Below are 17,291 nucleotides of genomic sequence, written 5' to 3' on the forward strand. Positions count from 1 at the left end.
TCCTTTATTTTCATTGTCTGCAGTTGATGCCAAACCCACTGTCCCTCAGCTCCTTCCATGACCATTCCTCCACACCTTGCAGCTGAGAAGGAAGCTCCAGCTTTTGCCCAAAGCTGGCAGTTTTTGGGGCAGTTTCTGATGAGAAGCCACACCTGGGCCACCTTTCATCTTTTGCTTCACACTTGTTCTCCTTTCTTCCCATCCAGCTCACGTCCTAAAATTCAAGCTAGAATTCAACAACTCTATTGCTCCTTTAATGAGTGAGAACAAATAATCCAGTAGTGTGAACGGAATTCGATTCCTGAGTTTTTAACAATATTATAATTTCATTCTAAATCTGCTGCATTGCTACAAAAACCTCCATTTTTGGCACCAGCAGCATGGGAGCGGAACGTGAGAGACTGCAAAGCAGTTTCAATCCTTCCATCAGCTCAAGGCTCAGAAGTGTTAGTAGTAATTAAAAACTTTATTTTTCCCCCTCAAAAATACATTTCACACTTTGCACATGCTGAGAAATCTCTCTCACCACAGGAACTTTCAGGTCACTTGTTTCCTGCAAAAAACAGGTACAGTTTTCTTTTGTCAGGATAGAACAAAGCCATAAGGAAGTGCAGGTTTCATTTCCTCCTAGGACACTGCAGTCTATTAAGTGCCAGTGAACTAATGAGCCTCTCAGACCTTATGTTGTTCTGGCTTGGATCAAGGCTTCCTTTTCCTTAACCCTTTGGAAACCAGCTGAGGTGCAGCCATTGGCAAAATTCCACCTTGGGGAAAGATCTGTGGGCTCTGGGATATCCAAATCCAACACTATATTGAGGTGAGACAGCAATAAAACCAGGAATTTAAAATACGCCTTTGGATTTTTATTTGAAGCAGGAATCAGCATTTATGCAAATGTTCTCATCTGCAATTAATTAATTCTGTGACCAAAGCAGAAGAGAAAAAAGCTCCACAAAAACATAATGTCTGACGCTGAGGGATCAAAGATTTGGCATTGGAAAAACTGGGTGATGATTTCATTGGACTGCTTGGTCTCATGTTAAAACTGGTTTTGCCTGAGCTTTTTGGGAAGTAATCCCAAAGATATTTCCCATTTCTGGGATAATAGTCTCCATTCAATGGAGAAGGTGTGCTCTTCCACAGTAAAATGTAGAATGTGTTGTCTGTGGGGATATTAGAGATTTGATGGATAATTTTACAAATAAAATGTTTACCTTTAGTAACAATGCACAGCAATTGTGACCAAGAGAGTCACCAGTACCCAAAATACAGATGGACAGACCTACAAAAGTCATGGAATTCTGGGAATCATAGTGAAGGTAGAATTTGAATGGTCTTCACAGAATCTATTGATGAATTATTGCTATTAATGTTCTTTCTGATAATTTGAAAATGATCACAGGAGAACTGCAAAAGTCAGTAGATAATAGAAATTGTAATGTAAGAATACAGACAATCAGTTCTGCAGAGGAACATGGGCTGCTGGGATTGCTGATTAAATGGTGTTTATTTTAAAATGGCATTTATGGGCAGAACAACCATGGCATGGTTTGGGTGGGAAGGGAACTTAAGTCCCATCCAGTGCCACCCCTGCCATGGCAGGGACACCTTCCACTGTCCCAGGCTGCTCCAAGCCCTGTCCAGCCTGGCCTTGGACACTGCCAGGGATCCAGGGGCAGCCACAGCTTCTCTGGGAATCTGTGCCAGGGCCTGCCCAGCCTCACAGGGAAGAATTTTTCCCCAAGATCTAAACTAACCCTAATCTCCTTCAGTCTGAAGCCGTTCCCCCTTGTCCTGGCACTCCAGGTCCTTCTGAACAGTCTCTCTCCATCCTTCCTGTAGCCCCTTCAGGTCCTGGAAGGTCACACTGAGGTCACCCCAAAAGCTTCTCCTCTCCAGGCTGAACAACCTCAGCTCTCCCAACCTTTGCTCCCAGCAGAGCTGCTCCATCCCTCTGCTCATCCTGGTGGGTTCTGCACTCTCCAACAGGTCTAGCAGTGGAGCTGCTTTCCTGTATTTCAGAACACAACCTGCTGGAGAGGGAATTCAGCCTCTCAGGGCTCTTTGCAGTGGATCTGATCTGGTCTGAGTCAGTGACAAAGGCAGAATGACCCCATTAATTAGATTTTGAACCGAGATGCTGAACTTCAGGAATGATAAGAGGAACATGAAGAGCATTAGGCTGATCCTCTGCTTTTCAAATGCCACACCCAGGAATCATGGAGATGTTCTGTCTCAGTTAATGTTACTTCACACATCAACTCTCAAGGAAAACCAAACCTGTTCTTACAGATGAGGAAACATTTCCAGAAGCATAAGGAATGAGGCACTTAAACATTTTCTGTTAACTATTCTTTCACAGCATCTGCTTCCCAAGGTTGCTCTTCTTCCAATTTCAGTTTGTTTTCTGCTGTAACTCCCAGAATTGCTTCAATATCTTGAATTGCCATCTGTAAGAGATTCAAGGAATACAAGTTATTTAATGGGCATCATAATGGGATCCAGCAGTCAGGGTGCACAGCTGGCAGAGCCTGCCTTGCACAGGTTACAGGGTTACACGGGACAGGATGCACCAATTAAATTTACTGCTACTTTGGGGACACTTGGGGGAATTATTAGTAAATATGTACAAATCTCAGGTAAATAAAAATACAATTTGTACTCCTAATTAACTAACAGGTGTTTTATTTCACATATGTTAACTCACAATGAAGAAAAGTTCTCTTTTATATTTTTCTTCAGTGGTTGCTTTTCATTCCTTCGTATTGAAAAACGGAATTTTTTTTTGGTTGTTTATTCTGTAACATGTTGAAATTTAATTATGTCTTCCCCAAAAATCTGTCATTTCACACTCTGCTTGTCAGGGGAAAGAATCCGATATAAATTATGTGACACGACTTGAGATACAAATCTAACACAGCATTCCCCTTCACCTTTCACAAAACACTTACAAACAGGATCTTGGAAAGTTTTTACAAAGTTAAAGGTGATGTAGCTCAGCAAGAGAAGTCCCCGTGGGGAGCTGAGCAATTCTGTGGAATCAAAAAGCAGCTTTGTGAGGAGTGCTTGTTCCAGGGCACGGGGTTGGACTCATTATTGCTTGGCTGGCTCCTTTTGCAGCGAGGTCGGCGCAGAGGAGCTCTGGGGGAAAGGTGGGGAAACCTCCCCGGGGTGAGCAGCCCCGGGCTTTGTCCTTCCTCTCTCCACCCCACAACATCCAGGGATGGGGATATTCAAAAAGCAGAGAAAATTGGGAACCAAATCCACTTGGGAAATGGATGGGGTGAGGGATGGGAATGGATGAAGTACTCGGCAGCTGCCTGCTTTAAAAAAATCAGTGTTAATAATCTAAGCGGCTATTATCAACTGAGAAATTTGTTTCTAATTTAGGATTCTTACCTTGATGGTGTCCCTTTAAAATAAAGCAGGCAATTGTGACAGAACTGTGTGAGGCAGTGCCAACAGCTCCTTTGCTCTTCCAAAGGACACTCAGGAGCATTAGATTACAAATAATTTCACGCTCGAGGATGTCTCTTTTCAAAGAAAAAGTTTCAAACTTAAATTTAACTAACGGGTTCCGTGGGAGACCGACTACACTGACCCAGACACTGTAAACCACACACAGCCAGTGATAAAAAAGGAATGGTTTAGCACTTGTTTATGATCCAGCATGAGGTATTTGCAGGCCTTGTACAGAAATTAACCAGGATCGTTAGTTAATTAACACCTCACCTTAAAATTGGTCTCGCCTTGCATATTAGGTGCTGATATTTCTTGATGGATGATGAAGAGATTGCGAGCAAAGGTCAGGAGGACCCCCTGGAGATCCTCTCCGATTGTTCTGTTAATGATATCCAAACAAATGAGTTTACCAATGATTCCCTTCACATGCTTAAAAACAATCGCCCTCTCATTTGTGCCTGCCTGGTGATGGAATTTAATGAGGATTTTCAATCTCACAAGGTGAAAATCTTCAGGGAGATATGAAAGATGAGGCTCCATTTTAACTTGTCAACAGAAAGGATTTGTGTAATAAATAATTTTTATTAATCAACTTAGCAGAAGTAAGCAGAGAGGTTCCAGCTACTCCAAGTAAAAAGGTTACTGCTGACTGAGACAGCAGAACACTTGAAACACCTACATTAGCTGGGAAAAACTGTTGCTTCAGCCTAAAATTTGGGAAAGACATTTCAGCAGTTATCAGCATTCCTTGGATTGTTGCAGCTTTTGAGGCTTTGGTTTTTCATTGGTACACATAGACTCTCCACACCTTATGGAGCAGGGAATTACACTGAGGAATAATGGACCTCATTTACTGGGATTGACCACAGATCTCTGATGGAACAAAATGGATGATTCTCAGAGATGTTTCAGGTATTTCAGTTCTTTTATAAGTCCTAACTGCTACAATCTTGAAGATTATTTCCCAATTAAGACTATGAAATTACACTGAAAATCTGAAGGCAGACAAATCTGGTATCAGGATTTAGGGCAAAGATATTTCAGAGTATTTTGGTAATGTATTAATAACTTGATCTGGTGATGCAAGAGGTGTTGTTCTGTCCAATAAAAGAGATTTCTGCTGATTTCTTGAGCTGAATCAGCTCCTGGAGAGGTGGAAGAGAGCACAGGAGGCAGGAAGGTTCCCCAGTTGGGATCATGGAAGGAAAGAACTCACCTTCCAGCAGCAGGGGCTGTTGGGAGGGTTTAGCAGTCTATAGGACTTTCAGAAACCAAAATCACTTTTTAAATGTCTCCTGTAGATATTTTACAGGTTCTGTTTCAGTGGTTTTCATTCAAATGTATGTTAGAGCTCAGTCATGAGCTGCCTCCACCGTGAGAGCAGAAATCCCTCAGCTGTAACCCAACCTGGCTCCCTTGGCTGCTCCCTCTGCCCTCATCCCCAGGAGCTCAGGGCAAGCTGAAGGAATCCCAGCCCCAGGACCATGGGATGATATTTGTTTAGGATGCATTTAGCCCCTTCCCAGGGCTGGGGTGGATCAGTGCTGCTGACACCACCCTGAGCCAGGTTTGTCTAATCTGTTCCTCAGTGACGACTGCACTGAACAGTCTCGTTAGTTCTTCACTTCCCTCACCATCAGAAACCTTTCTTGGGCTCAACAGGAATCCTTCTTGCTGCAAGGGAAGTTCCTTTCTTCTTGTCCTACTATCAAAAAGGTGGAAATCAGATTTTTCCTTCCTGCAGAGGCTTTTTCTGTGCTTGGAGATCATTAACAGATCCATTTCTGCCTTCCCCCTCCTCTCTAAGTCTTTCCATGTCAGTCATGCTCTCTAGAACTCTAAACACTTTCAGTGCATTTCCCTCTCACAGAACCAGCAGGATTTCTTCCCACATTTCCCAGAATACACAGTTTACCTTTTTCCAAAAGATCATGACAGTATGGCTTGCAGGCAGTTTGACTCACAACTCCTGTTCCCAAAACCTCCTTGTTCCCCATATTCATTGCTGCTCTCTAAATGTAATTTCTTGCACCTGATTCCAACCAAATCTAATTCTATTTCTCATATTGTTCCTTCAATTTGTGGAGATCATTTTGAATTCTATTCCTGCCCTCCAGAACACTTGCAGGCACATCCAGCACTTGAAGAAGCTGTTTTGTTATCCAGGTCATTAATGAAATAGCTGCAGCATCCAAGGAATACAGAGCAGGCTGAGAGCAGAACGCTTCAGCTCCTCACTTATTACATCCTATTTTGGCAGGAAACTTGGGGAAGAACAATATAAAAAAGGCATTAAACTTCACCCTGCTTTGCCTCATGTAAGTCAGGTTTTTAATAATGCTGCCTGTAAAAAGTAAGCCTGTGCTAATCCATGTGAGAGATTGCTCCTGACAGGGAATCCAGCTCTCCTGAAGCCAATTCCAGCAGGTCCTGAGCCTGCAGTGCCACCAACTTTGGGGCTCAGCACTTTCCTGTCCTTCTTTTACTACTGAAAGGCTTAAAGCCTCCCTGAAACTTTCCCAAGGGCCAATGTTGGAAGAAGTCAGTGCACTGCTGTGAGCAGGAGGTTCAGGTTGTTCATTCCCTCCCTGGCTTTGGCAGAGCTGCTCCAGTGTCACTCCCTGCACACCCAGGGTGTCCCCAGCTGGTTGTCACCCTGGGAAGGGACAGTCCACACTTACATCATTCCCAGGATGTGTCTCTTCTGGTCTTCATACAGTACAAACACTGTCCCCTGTTTTTCCTGTTAAATCAAAAGATCAAGTTGCTTTATTTATTCCTAAAATGGTGGTAATTGTAAGAAATGTGTTACAGTAAGTACATAGCCATCTATAAGAAGGGCTGGTTTGGGACTGAGTGTAAGGAATTATTGCTCAGTGTAAGTAGATCATTGCTCTAACTTATTGGAGAGAATACAATAAATACAGCAGAGTCTATTCAACAGCAAATATTTTAGTTCCAAAGCAGTAAGGGATGGTCAAAAGCATCTAAAAAAATTATCTCCTTACACAGTTATTTTATCAAGAAGCAGGTTAACCTCTGAAAGTATTACACACACTTAAATGGAAAGAAAAATACATGGATGTGGCACTTGGGGACACAGTGGTGAACATGGGGGTGGTGGGTTGATGGTTGGATGATCCTAAAAGTCTTTTCCAACCCTTACAATTCCATGATTGATGATTTACATTGCTCTAAGTGGTTTTACCATATTAGAATTTACATACAAAAATCCTGCAGAGTCAACATCGCATTTTCTCATCTTCCCCCTTCATACCTGGAGGTCAAATCCAACCCCATGGGCTTTACAGGTGTGGAGGAGAAGGTTGTAGGAGATCCCTGAGAGGCTGGAATGCCTCAGCTGACTGCTGACCACAGCACAGCGTGGGCTCCTTGGGGCAGCCTGCAGAAAACAAGCCAGCATTGTTTAAATACCACTTTATATCAGAACCCAATGGCTAAATGGGAAATTATTGATGTTTTCACAAGGGGTGGAGGGGCAGGATGCAGGGAATGGCTTCCCACTGCCAGAGGGCAGGGGTGGATGGGATATTGGGAAGGAATATCGCATATATATCCCTGTCAGGCCCTGGCCCAGGGTGCCCTGTGAGTGTGGCCAGGCTGGACAGGGATTCAGTGATCTCACAGGGCTCAGTGACCACTGGAGCTGTGGAAACATCCAAATGTGGTTTATAAAGAGCAATTCTGTAGATCTGATCCATAATACAGGAGTTTGTGGAGATGTCTGGGTCCAGCAGATCCTGTGAGGAACAGGAATTCCTCCAAATGGAGTCTTGCTTCACACTTCCAGAGTTCACTGGCAAAAAGCCTTTTCTAGAATCACAGATTCCCAGGATGGAATCCTTCATGGGGAAGGATTTCTTCCCAATATCCCATCTGACCTTGCCCTCTCAGCCCCTTGGATGGTGGATTGAGTTTAAACTCTGACCAGTGCTCAGGCCAGAAGGGCGGAGATGGTGCCTTGAGGAGCTCTGAGCAGAGCTGTTCTCCTAAATCAGGGCTTTCCTGGTGTTATTTTTAATGCTGGACTGTTCCCTGGGAGCAGGGACACTGCACATCAAAGCATGTAATTTACAGTATTTTCCCTAAAATGATATTTGTTTTGACATGGACTCATTTAAGTTGACATAGCTGAAATCCTGATCTAATACATCTCTGCCTGAAAATTAATCATGTTTATAATATTCTGAGAATTAATAACACCCATTGCTCAAGTCATTAACTTAAAAAAGGAGCTTCCAAAATCTGTTCTCTGCAGTAGGGGACCACAAATAAATGAATGCTTGATAAAATAATCCAAGCAGCAGTTTAACAAGCGTAAACTTGAATGTGGCTGCAATAACACAGAACTATTGTTTAAGGGTTGGCATCAGGTTGATGAGGTGCTTATTTCAGCTACAAAGCATGCATACACATGCATAATGAACTGCAGGATGAATTATTAATGTGTTGCTTATTTAGCCTCATCTGTCTAGAAGATAATGTATCCTAACTATAATGAGTGATTGGTTTTGTACATAATTACAGGAGCAGCAGTATCTAGGAAATTTGTTCTTTCAAAGAAGGAGTTCTAAAAATAAAATCCCTGCACAAACTCCAGGGCTGCTCCGTTTCATCAAAATCAACCCTACCAGCATGGAGAATATCTAATAAATTAAAAGGGACAGAATCATTATTAACATCATAATTTTACACAAAGTGTTTTACTTAATCATTCATTACAGATCATGTGCTGTAAAAACATTTGTCTCTTGGTTTGTTTCTTTTTCTCTTTTCCTGGGAGACTGCAGTCTTGTAGTTAACTCTTCAGGAGATAAAAATCTCAGAAATACAGGAAGAATTAAAAATAAAGGATATAATGACAATTTATGTTAATTCTGATAGAATTTTAATTTAAAAAAAAATTTGCTACTTGGTTACTTTTCATTTCTAAGACTTGGACTACTGGGACTAATCAGATCTAATTTACTTCTCTCCAACTAAAAGTGGTTGCTTGACGAGAACAATGGATCAAGAGCTCGTTAACCTCTAAATTACAGCTCCATGACATTTTTGGAATGGTGATACATTCCCTCTTCTATGTCTGAAAAAAAAGGGAGTTGTGACTCTTCTGTCCAAATACAGCAAACAGCCTTTGTTTTCTATCCATATGTGGATGTTCACAGAGACATCCATTTCTTATGCTGACTTTTCTAAAGACCTTTCTTCCTGTTTTCTAGAATGTTTGGGGTGGAAAGGACCTTAAATCTCATGCAGTGCCACCCCTGCCAGGGCAGGGACACCTTCCACTATCCCAGGCTGCTCCAAGCCCTGTCCAACCTGGCCTGGGACACTGCCAGGGATTGGATTGTTCCACTTGAACTTCCAGTGTGATGTCACCCCAGGACTTTATGAGCCTTGTAAAACCCAAGAGGAGCAGTTCAAACCCTGAAAGGAGCAGATTCAGCTCCTCCAGAACAGATGAATTCATTGGTAGTTACATGAATGATTTTATTTGGGAGCACATCTCTGCTTACAGGTTTTGTCCCCTCGTGCTGAATCCATTGGTTTTTGCTTTCCTTGGGTCCAGGAGGTCCTTGCAGGGGGCTGGAGCCACAATCCAGATTTCCATCTGTCATGTACAACAGGAGCTGAGTCAGGGCCAGCTGGTCACTGTAGCAAAGGTCAAGGTCTGTTGCCCACACCTAATCAAAAGAAAGAGGGACATTCAAATAAATTAAAAAGAAAAAGAAGAGTGAAATTCAGCAATTGTGAAGGAACAGCTCTGCCTTTACTGTCCTGTGTGTTGGCATTCCTGCTTTTGGCTTCCTGGGGCTGCAGCAGTGTTGGCAGTGATGAAGATGTGAGGAAGGAATCCTCCTGGGAGGGTTTGAGGCCCTGGCACAGAGTGCCCAGAGAAGCTGTAGTCCCTGGAAGTGTCCCAGGCCAGGCTGGACAGAGCTTGGAGCAGCCTGGGACAGTGGGAGGTGTCCCTGCCATGGCAGGGGTGGCACTGGATGAGCTTTAAGGTTCCTTCCCACCCAAACCATCCCACAATTCTGTGACTCCACAAACCACTTCCACACAGGAACAACCAGAACTTTTCTGTAACTTCAGCAATCATTTTTCAGGCAGGACTCATGAGGCTGAAGGAAGCACCATGGGTTGCTTCTGCAAGGCTCCTCCACCCCAATAACCAGAGCTTGGTTTTCCCAGGAGTTTTTCCCACTTAAAACATCCCTGTGCCTGCTGTTCCAGTGAGCAATGTTCCCACACACCCATATCTGCCCTACTGTGGACCCCTGAAAACAAATCTCCCAGTGAACAACTTGCCTAAGCCCTGGAATGGTAAATGGAGTCATTATAAGGATATTAAGGGGTCAAGCAGCCAAGGCCTCTTGGAGAACTGGAGTTAATTTCAGAATCATATGCACACAGTAATGCCCTCTGTATAATGGGGAATAAATCTCCCCAGTAACAGTTGTTAATATCTAACTGCCAAGTATCTGTTGCTGTATTAAATATCCTATTTGTCAACTTAAATATTTCCTGCTGCACGGTCTAAAATGCAAATTGGATGCTAATGGCTGGTTTTACTTAGTAATAGGGGAATGTTCCCCAATTATACTACTTAATTTTCTTTAATAATTTATTGTTTATCATCACTTCTGCAAGACAGGAAGAACTTTGCTGTCCATTTGTACTTTTCCAGTATGTACTAACCTTTTCAATGAGCCAAATAATAATTATAAACTATTCATATTCTAGGAGTGTTACATTAATTTTGATAAATATTATCAACAAATCTGTGTCAATATGTTGTAGATCTTGTGTGATCTGGGTTTTACTCTCAGTTGAAACTCTCAGTTAAAACTTCGTGCTCACAAAGAGGTGGCAGGGCTGCATCAGGGAACCAGGGAGGCTGAAAATCTTGGATATCTGAGGGCTGGTCACTGCTCCAAGTGAATTGTTTGCAAACCCTGATATTACACCTAACCTTAAAATCCACACCTGGAAGCTCTGCTGAGCACAGAGCTGCAGGAGGCAAGCTGGACTGAAGGAAAACCATAAAAAAGGTAAGCAAAGCCATCCCTGCAGGTGAAGTGAGTACCAGAGAGGTGTCCTGGCAAAATGCAGGGAACGGGTTGAGGATTTAACAGCAGATAAAGCATTAAAAAAGCAGCCATTAGCAGCAGATAAATCCATTGCACCCTCACAGGGATTCACACAAACCCCACCAGGCACACACATTGTGCAGGAGTTACTCACCAAATCCCACCTTGTCAGTGACTCCAATTAAAACACGTGCAAGTGACATTGTTTTCACTTCAGATGTCGAGAAAAACCCATTAATTACTCGTGTGATCCATTTCACATCACCTAAACAAAGCCCCAGCATGCCAGCCTGGCTCCAGTGCCCGCTGGCACATTCCCAGGAGCTGCTGTGGGAAGGACAGCAGCTCTCCTGGATCCCCTGCTCCAGGGAATGACTCCAGCTTGCCCAAAAAGGGGCTGGGAGAGGAGGGGAAGAGGAGAAAATGCTTTTAGCAGAGCAAGGTTTGTACTGGGAATCAGGAGATCAACAGAATCCTGGTTTAAGGCGTTTCTGTTTGCTTCCAAAGGGGATTCACTTGGTTTTGGACATGGTTTTATCATCTCAGACCAACTACTTTATTCTGTTGTCTACAAAATTAAAAGTTTGGCTCTGTAGGAGGGATGAAGGAAGGTGTCCATCCCCTCCCCTGTCTGTAACAAAGCAGAGCTCCAAAACCTCCTTAAGCTTCTTGCTCCACTCAGGTAAAGTCACTGTCTATTTTACATTTTCCAATGTAAGGTGTGAAGAGGAGGAGGAGGAGGAGGGGGAGGAGGAGGAGGAGGAGGAAGGCAAACATGGCTGGAAGCCACCTGTCCACCTCCTTCCATCCCTGAGCCTGGGGCTGAACCACCCCTGTTGGAACTCAGAGCAGCCAAATGGTCACTTCTCAGTGCCAGCTGGGATCACCCCCAAGGATTGTTTTCCTGGCTCAGGACTCAGAGAACCTTGTGGCCATCCATGTCCCTTCCTGCCCTGGATGTGTCCCAGAACATCCCCAACGTGGGGAGGAAGGAAGAAAGATCAGATGGCACAAGATTTTCCAGCTTTATCCTAGCAGGGGATTCCCTTTTGCCATGGCAATCCAGAAGTGCCCTTTAAATCCCCTTTGTGCACTACAGAAATGGGAGAACACAGGGCCTGGAAAAGCAGTTTGAGCACATAAATCATCATCTTCCCCAAAAAATCAGGAGCTTTTAGGAGATGCTTGTGCACAGGTGAAGTTTAAGGAAAGAATTCTACAATCCTAGAGATAAACAAATATCTATTACTGAGCCCATCCTCATTTTCTGAGGATATACAACAAGGGCACAGATGCAATTGTGCATATTTATGACTGGAGCTATCAAATCAAATAGGGATTGCATGGAAAATCAGCAGAACACAAGGAGTTTTCACCTGAAATTTGGGGATTTTCAAGATTTTTGTTCAGAATTCAAACTGGAACAGAACAGCCTGGAAGTGATATTTGATTTTCAAAGTTCAAAGGCAGAAGGTAGAGTTAAGATTTTAGACTTGAGGCTGGTTTTAGATCAAGCTAAGCAGAGCACAGATTAGGACTCTCCAGAATCCCACCAGTGGGCAAAAAAAGAGTTAGAAATACATCCTGCAAGACTTGCTGGCTGTTTATCCCAGGAATTATGTGCTTCCAGGAGATTCTCCTTTGGCACTCACAGCTTCAGAGCTGCTGCTTCGTGGTAAAGACATCTCAAGTGAATAAAGTCAGAATGACGCTGGAATTCTTTACAGCTTCCATAAAAAACGCTTCAGCTTTAAAACGTAAACTTGAGGAGGGAAGGAAACATAAATTCTTAAAGAGTTACTAAATTACAGCTTCACTTTCTCCCATTTAACTGTTTTATCTGCCGCTGGTATCGACGTCGGCGTTATTGTAAAGAGCACCCTTGCTATTTTTAAAGAAGTGCTTGGATGGTACTGTAAAAATGTCAATTAGTAAAATATTAATGCAACTGGGGCGTCGGAAAGAGTCTTTTATGACTTTTAAAATTTGCACGAGAATTGATTCCGGCGGCGCCGGCAGCTCTCATCCGGCTGCCATCTCGTGGCAGCTGCTGGGATGGGCTGGGCTCACCCAAAAAATTCACTTTTAGGGCTCTAAACTCCTCCCTCCTGCTGGATATAGAGTGGGAGATGGTTAGTGTCCAAGCCAGCAGTTTATCCAACGTTCCCTCACTGCTGGGAAGGGTTGGGGTTGTGCAAAAGCCATCAGAGCCATGGGAAAGGTGGCTTAGGATCCTGATTCTCTGAATTATCCATCCACAGAGCTGTGGATCTAAGGAAGTTAATGTATTTTCACATTCCCACTCAATTCAGGGGATTCATTTGGGTGCAGCTCCCAGCTGGGATCTGACAGTCAGCACTGGGCAGGATTTCACTCTGAGGGGACAAGGCTGTGCCTTGAATGATTATCTTGGAAAATCAAGTGGGGACCAGAAGTGATTCAGTCCAGATTCTGCACCAAATTCTTCCTCTTTTCTTCCCCAAGACACTGAAAACAGCATCTCCATCTCCCTTGCCCTCAGGAACAAGGGGCCTTTAACTGAGCTGGAGCCAGATTCCTGAGGCACAGAGGGAATTGTGTGAAATCCCAGCTTTCCCAGCCACTTGGATCTCACAGCCAGGGGCTCGTGGCAGCCAAGGCTCTGTCCTCCCACTGAGCTCTGGGCGACAACACATTATTCCTTATCCATCCCTTATCCTTATCCCTTTGCTCCCAGCGCTCCAAAAATCACTATTTTCTGTAAAAATACACTTGGAAAGAATTCCTGAGTGTCCTGTACTTCCAGGAAATGCATCTGAGCCTTCCATCTACTGCACTGAAGTGGACACTAGTGAAATGAGGGAGCAAATGTTCCAAGGGTCTAATAGGATTTCTTGTTTGCCAAGAAAACGGTGCTTTCAGGAACACAAGCCTTTGTGTGATCTCTCTCTCCCAAGACAGATGGCCTCATTAATTGCCTCTACATCCAGTTAAATTTAAAAACCTGTGCTTAAATAATGTTAAAACTGTGGGACATGCTGCCAAACATAGGAAATATTAAGGTAAAATCACCTGGAAACAAGGGAATAAAACCAAGACGGAACAGACAGGAATTCTAAGAGGTCACAGGAATCACTAAATGATTTAATATGCCCTTGTTTGTGCCAGGAAATGTCACAACCTTAATAATCCAGGAAGCATTCCTGCATTTCAGTGAAATCCTGGCTTGAGTGAAACAATTGGCAAAACTCCCATGGACTTCCGTGGGTGAGAATGTCATCCCTTAATCTTTTTAAAGCAACTTTCCATGGAACTTGTCCAGTATGGCTTATCCAGAGTTCTGATTACAATGCCTGTGTGCATTCATTCTGGGAGTCAGACAGAACTGGGATCTGAATTCCAGAGCTAACAAACTACTGTGAGGCTGGGGAAGCCTTGGCACAGGGTGCCCAGAGAAGCTGTGGCTGCCCCTGGGTCACTGGAATGTCCAAGGCCAGGCTGGACAGAGCTGGGAGCAGCCTGGGATAGAGGAAGGTGTCCCTGCCACTCCAGGAGGGGCTTTGGGGTCTCTTCCCACCCAAACCAGTCCAGGTTTCTATGCTTATTCTGATTGTCTGATTCACCACAGCCACCCTGCAGTGGATCAGTTCCCAAAAACCTGAAAATTCCCCTGTTCCCCACAGCCTTAAAATCCAGGGATGTTCCTTTACACAGTCAAACACATGTCAAACACTGGGGGTCCTCACTGAAGATTCCCGAAGAAAACAATATCAGGAGATGCATCAGCTCTACATTATGCTCCCACAGCCTGGAAATACAGCTTGTTCCAAAGGGCAAACCTTTCTCCTGATATTTTTGGGAGTTTTGAAGGAAAGCTGGCATTTCTTGGTTTCAGTGTGAGGTGACAAAGCTGCCCCACTCACCTGCTGCTCCCTGGTCCGGGGATGGCTGAAAGCCACAAAGTCCACGGAGAAGTAGCCAAGCACTCCTTTGGATTTACAGGCCTCCCCAATCCTCCAGCAGAGAGCTTTCAGAAGCTCTGGATCCACGGAACGCTGTGGGATGGTGGTGCCAGAAGATCTGAGGGGTCCCTCAGCGTGGAGCTGGTCTCCAGATGCCACCATTGTCACCTCCCCTGTTGGCTCGATCAGCAGATCCACCGTCAGGTTGGTGACACTGGCTGAGAGTGGGAAAGCTTCGATGGCTCCACCTGGAAAAAAGGTAATTGTCTGTCCAGCCTGGAATCAAATCCACTAGTGCTGCCCTTCAGAGGCACAGCAGGAGGCTTTGGAGATACAGCAAATAAAGCAGTGGAAGGGGAGCAGCAGAGGCAGAACTGTGGATGTCTTGGAGGAGAAAGGAGTTTCATTTCCAGTCCCACTTCCAAACTGGGTAAATCCCACAGCTGACTGGAGAAACAGCCTCTGGGTTGGAGGAGTGAATCCAGATGAACACCAGGCCTGGAAGAGCTGGGAATGCAATGTTGGGATTGGGGGAGGGTAACTCCTGCTCTGAGCTCATCTTGGAGAGTCCCATCCATCCATCCATCCATCCATCCATCCATAGTCATGGATAAGAGTCTGCCTGGGGCATTCATCCACAGGAGGAACTTGGTGTGGAAATAACAATTTTTTTTCCCCACAGGAAAATCACCCAGAGAACTGCTTGGCATTCTGGATTTGCCTTCTCATTGCATGTAATGCCATAACCCAATTTGTTGGGATAAACCACTGTCTAATAAAATTGGTACTAGGTGTGTTAAGTGGCATTATTGAAAAAGAAAAAAATACGTTCAAAGCTTTGATTCATCCTTCTCTCTTACATAAAGAAATATATGAAATATTTTCACATTTACCTACAGGCAGCTCACATGCTGGAATTCCCTAAAGCCTTTTCCCAAATGTGACAGCCTTTGGTGCAGCACCCAAGGATTTAGGAGTTGGTGCTTATGGATTCAGAATCCAGGATTAATATAGCTTGGATGGGACAAATGAGTGATAGAACAGTGGCCTATAATTCATTGGTAAATGAACATTTGAAGCATAATGGAGAAATAAAAGGAGATAAATATTTAAATGGGCCCAAGACTAACAAGAATATGGCAGACAATATGGCATAATTACTCCTTATAACACTTCCCAGCGACTTTGCAGTCTTATTTACCTTGAGTAAGAAATGTTTGGAGGAATTTTTCCCATGTAGGGAATCGTTTCTCATTGACTGGCTGTACGTGCTGTGCTAAAAGGCCCGGCAGCTCCTGGGAGATCTTCACCAAAGCTAGCTCCTGCAGAAACAAATTAAATAGAACCACAAGCAATTTTACTACAGAAATGAAAACTGCTTGTGGGGTGATTAAAAACCAGGCCTCCAACAGGCTAAAAAAAAAAAAAAAAATGTGGTTACTGTTTACCCACAGTCAGGAAGCCTTTTTTAATTTTTCTACTTGCTCCTCTTCCCTCCTCCTGCAAACTGTCCTTCTCTGGAAGCCAATCCCCCCCTCAGCACAGCATCTCTTGCATTATAATTTATATCAATAATTGGATCTGGCATCTGAAAATGCCAAGTACTTGGTAACTGCTTTGGGATCAATACCAGCAGTCAATAACTTGTACATTGCTTGTATTTTGAAGCAGCATATTGAAATAGTCACATATGCCAGCAATAGTTTTACTGGTTCTACGTTAAATGCTCTTATATCAACCCAAATACCCTTTAGTTAGGAAAAAAAAAAATAGGAATAATCAAGCAAAAGCATTTCTAAAGCAGGAGATATCCTTTTAAATCTGTAAAATATCTGCAACAAATTCCCAAGTGCCTGTGTCTTTGGTGGAATTTGATTAGTCATTGCACAGCTAAAGCAGCTTTTTTCCCTAGTTTTAAATTCTTTATTATCACACACACAGCCCAGCCCCATTAAATACAGCAAGTAACTGCACTGCTTTTACTGCTCCCCCAAGTCCCAGAAGAACAGAAGCATATAAAGTGCAAGGACCCTGACTGGATTGCTTCAGGCTCCTTCTCTTGCTGCTTCCCCAGCCTTCCCTGCTCCCCTGGGGCTCTTTGCCTCTGTTTTACATCCTCCCTCCCCAGCACCCTGTGCTGCAGCAGATGACCATCCCTCCTCCCATCCTGCCCATGTCCTCAGCCACAAGCACTTTGGCTCAGGCTCTGGAGGAACATGATGAAACCTCGTGGTTGACAGCTGAGAGTAGCAAATAAAAAATGAAAGCTGTTTTTGCAGAGCGGTGAGGTTGAGATGGGTTTTGTCACACAGTGTGAAGTAACCAAAAATGCAAATTCAAGATCACTTTACTGTGATTCACCCACCAGAATGAGAAGGATGGGGAAATTATTAGGATTTCTCTGGATGGTTTGGGTTGGAAAGGACCTCAAAGTTCATCCAGTGCCACCCCTGCCATGGCAGGGACACCTTCCACTGTCCCAGGCTGCTCCAAGCCTGTCCAGCCTGGCCTGGGACACTGCCAGGGATCCAGGGGCAGCCACATGGAACTGAGGGTGAAAAATGCCTTAAAAATATTGAGGTATTTACAGTGTGATGCTGATCTGGGCTATGTGAGCTCCTATCATGTAATAACAAGACAAGTATGTGGTTGACTTTAAAAATATCACAAAAAAGGGTTAAAAATGGTTTTAGTCAGTAGATCAATACACTAAGCAGCACAACCTTATGGAGAAACAAAGGAGCATGTAAAACATGAGACCCAAACTCAGAAT

At 43.9% G+C, this 17,291-nt stretch overlaps 1 protein-coding gene across 1 annotated transcript in view; it reads right to left on the reverse strand.

The window, feature by feature from the left end:
• Nucleotides 1-445: 445 nt before the first annotated feature.
• Nucleotides 446-17,291, reverse strand: part of IQCH (IQ motif containing H) — a 62,117-nt gene continuing 45,271 nt past the window's right edge. The window contains exons 17-23 of the mRNA XM_085070249.1: nucleotides 15,720-15,840; nucleotides 14,480-14,766; nucleotides 9,000-9,167; nucleotides 6,740-6,865; nucleotides 6,144-6,205; nucleotides 3,733-3,841; nucleotides 446-2,450 (exon numbers count right to left, since the gene is read on the reverse strand). Coding sequence (XP_084926375.1) covers nucleotides 2,349-2,450; nucleotides 3,733-3,841; nucleotides 6,144-6,205; nucleotides 6,740-6,865; nucleotides 9,000-9,167; nucleotides 14,480-14,766; nucleotides 15,720-15,840 — 975 coding nt within the window. The 3' untranslated portion in view covers nucleotides 446-2,348. The remainder of the gene's footprint in view (nucleotides 2,451-3,732; nucleotides 3,842-6,143; nucleotides 6,206-6,739; nucleotides 6,866-8,999; nucleotides 9,168-14,479; nucleotides 14,767-15,719; nucleotides 15,841-17,291) is intronic.

This window comes from Lichenostomus cassidix, chromosome 10 (assembly GCF_008360975.1).
Source record: "Lichenostomus cassidix isolate B80296 chromosome 10, HeHo_3.0, whole genome shotgun sequence".
NCBI lineage: Eukaryota > Metazoa > Chordata > Aves > Passeriformes > Meliphagidae > Lichenostomus > Lichenostomus cassidix.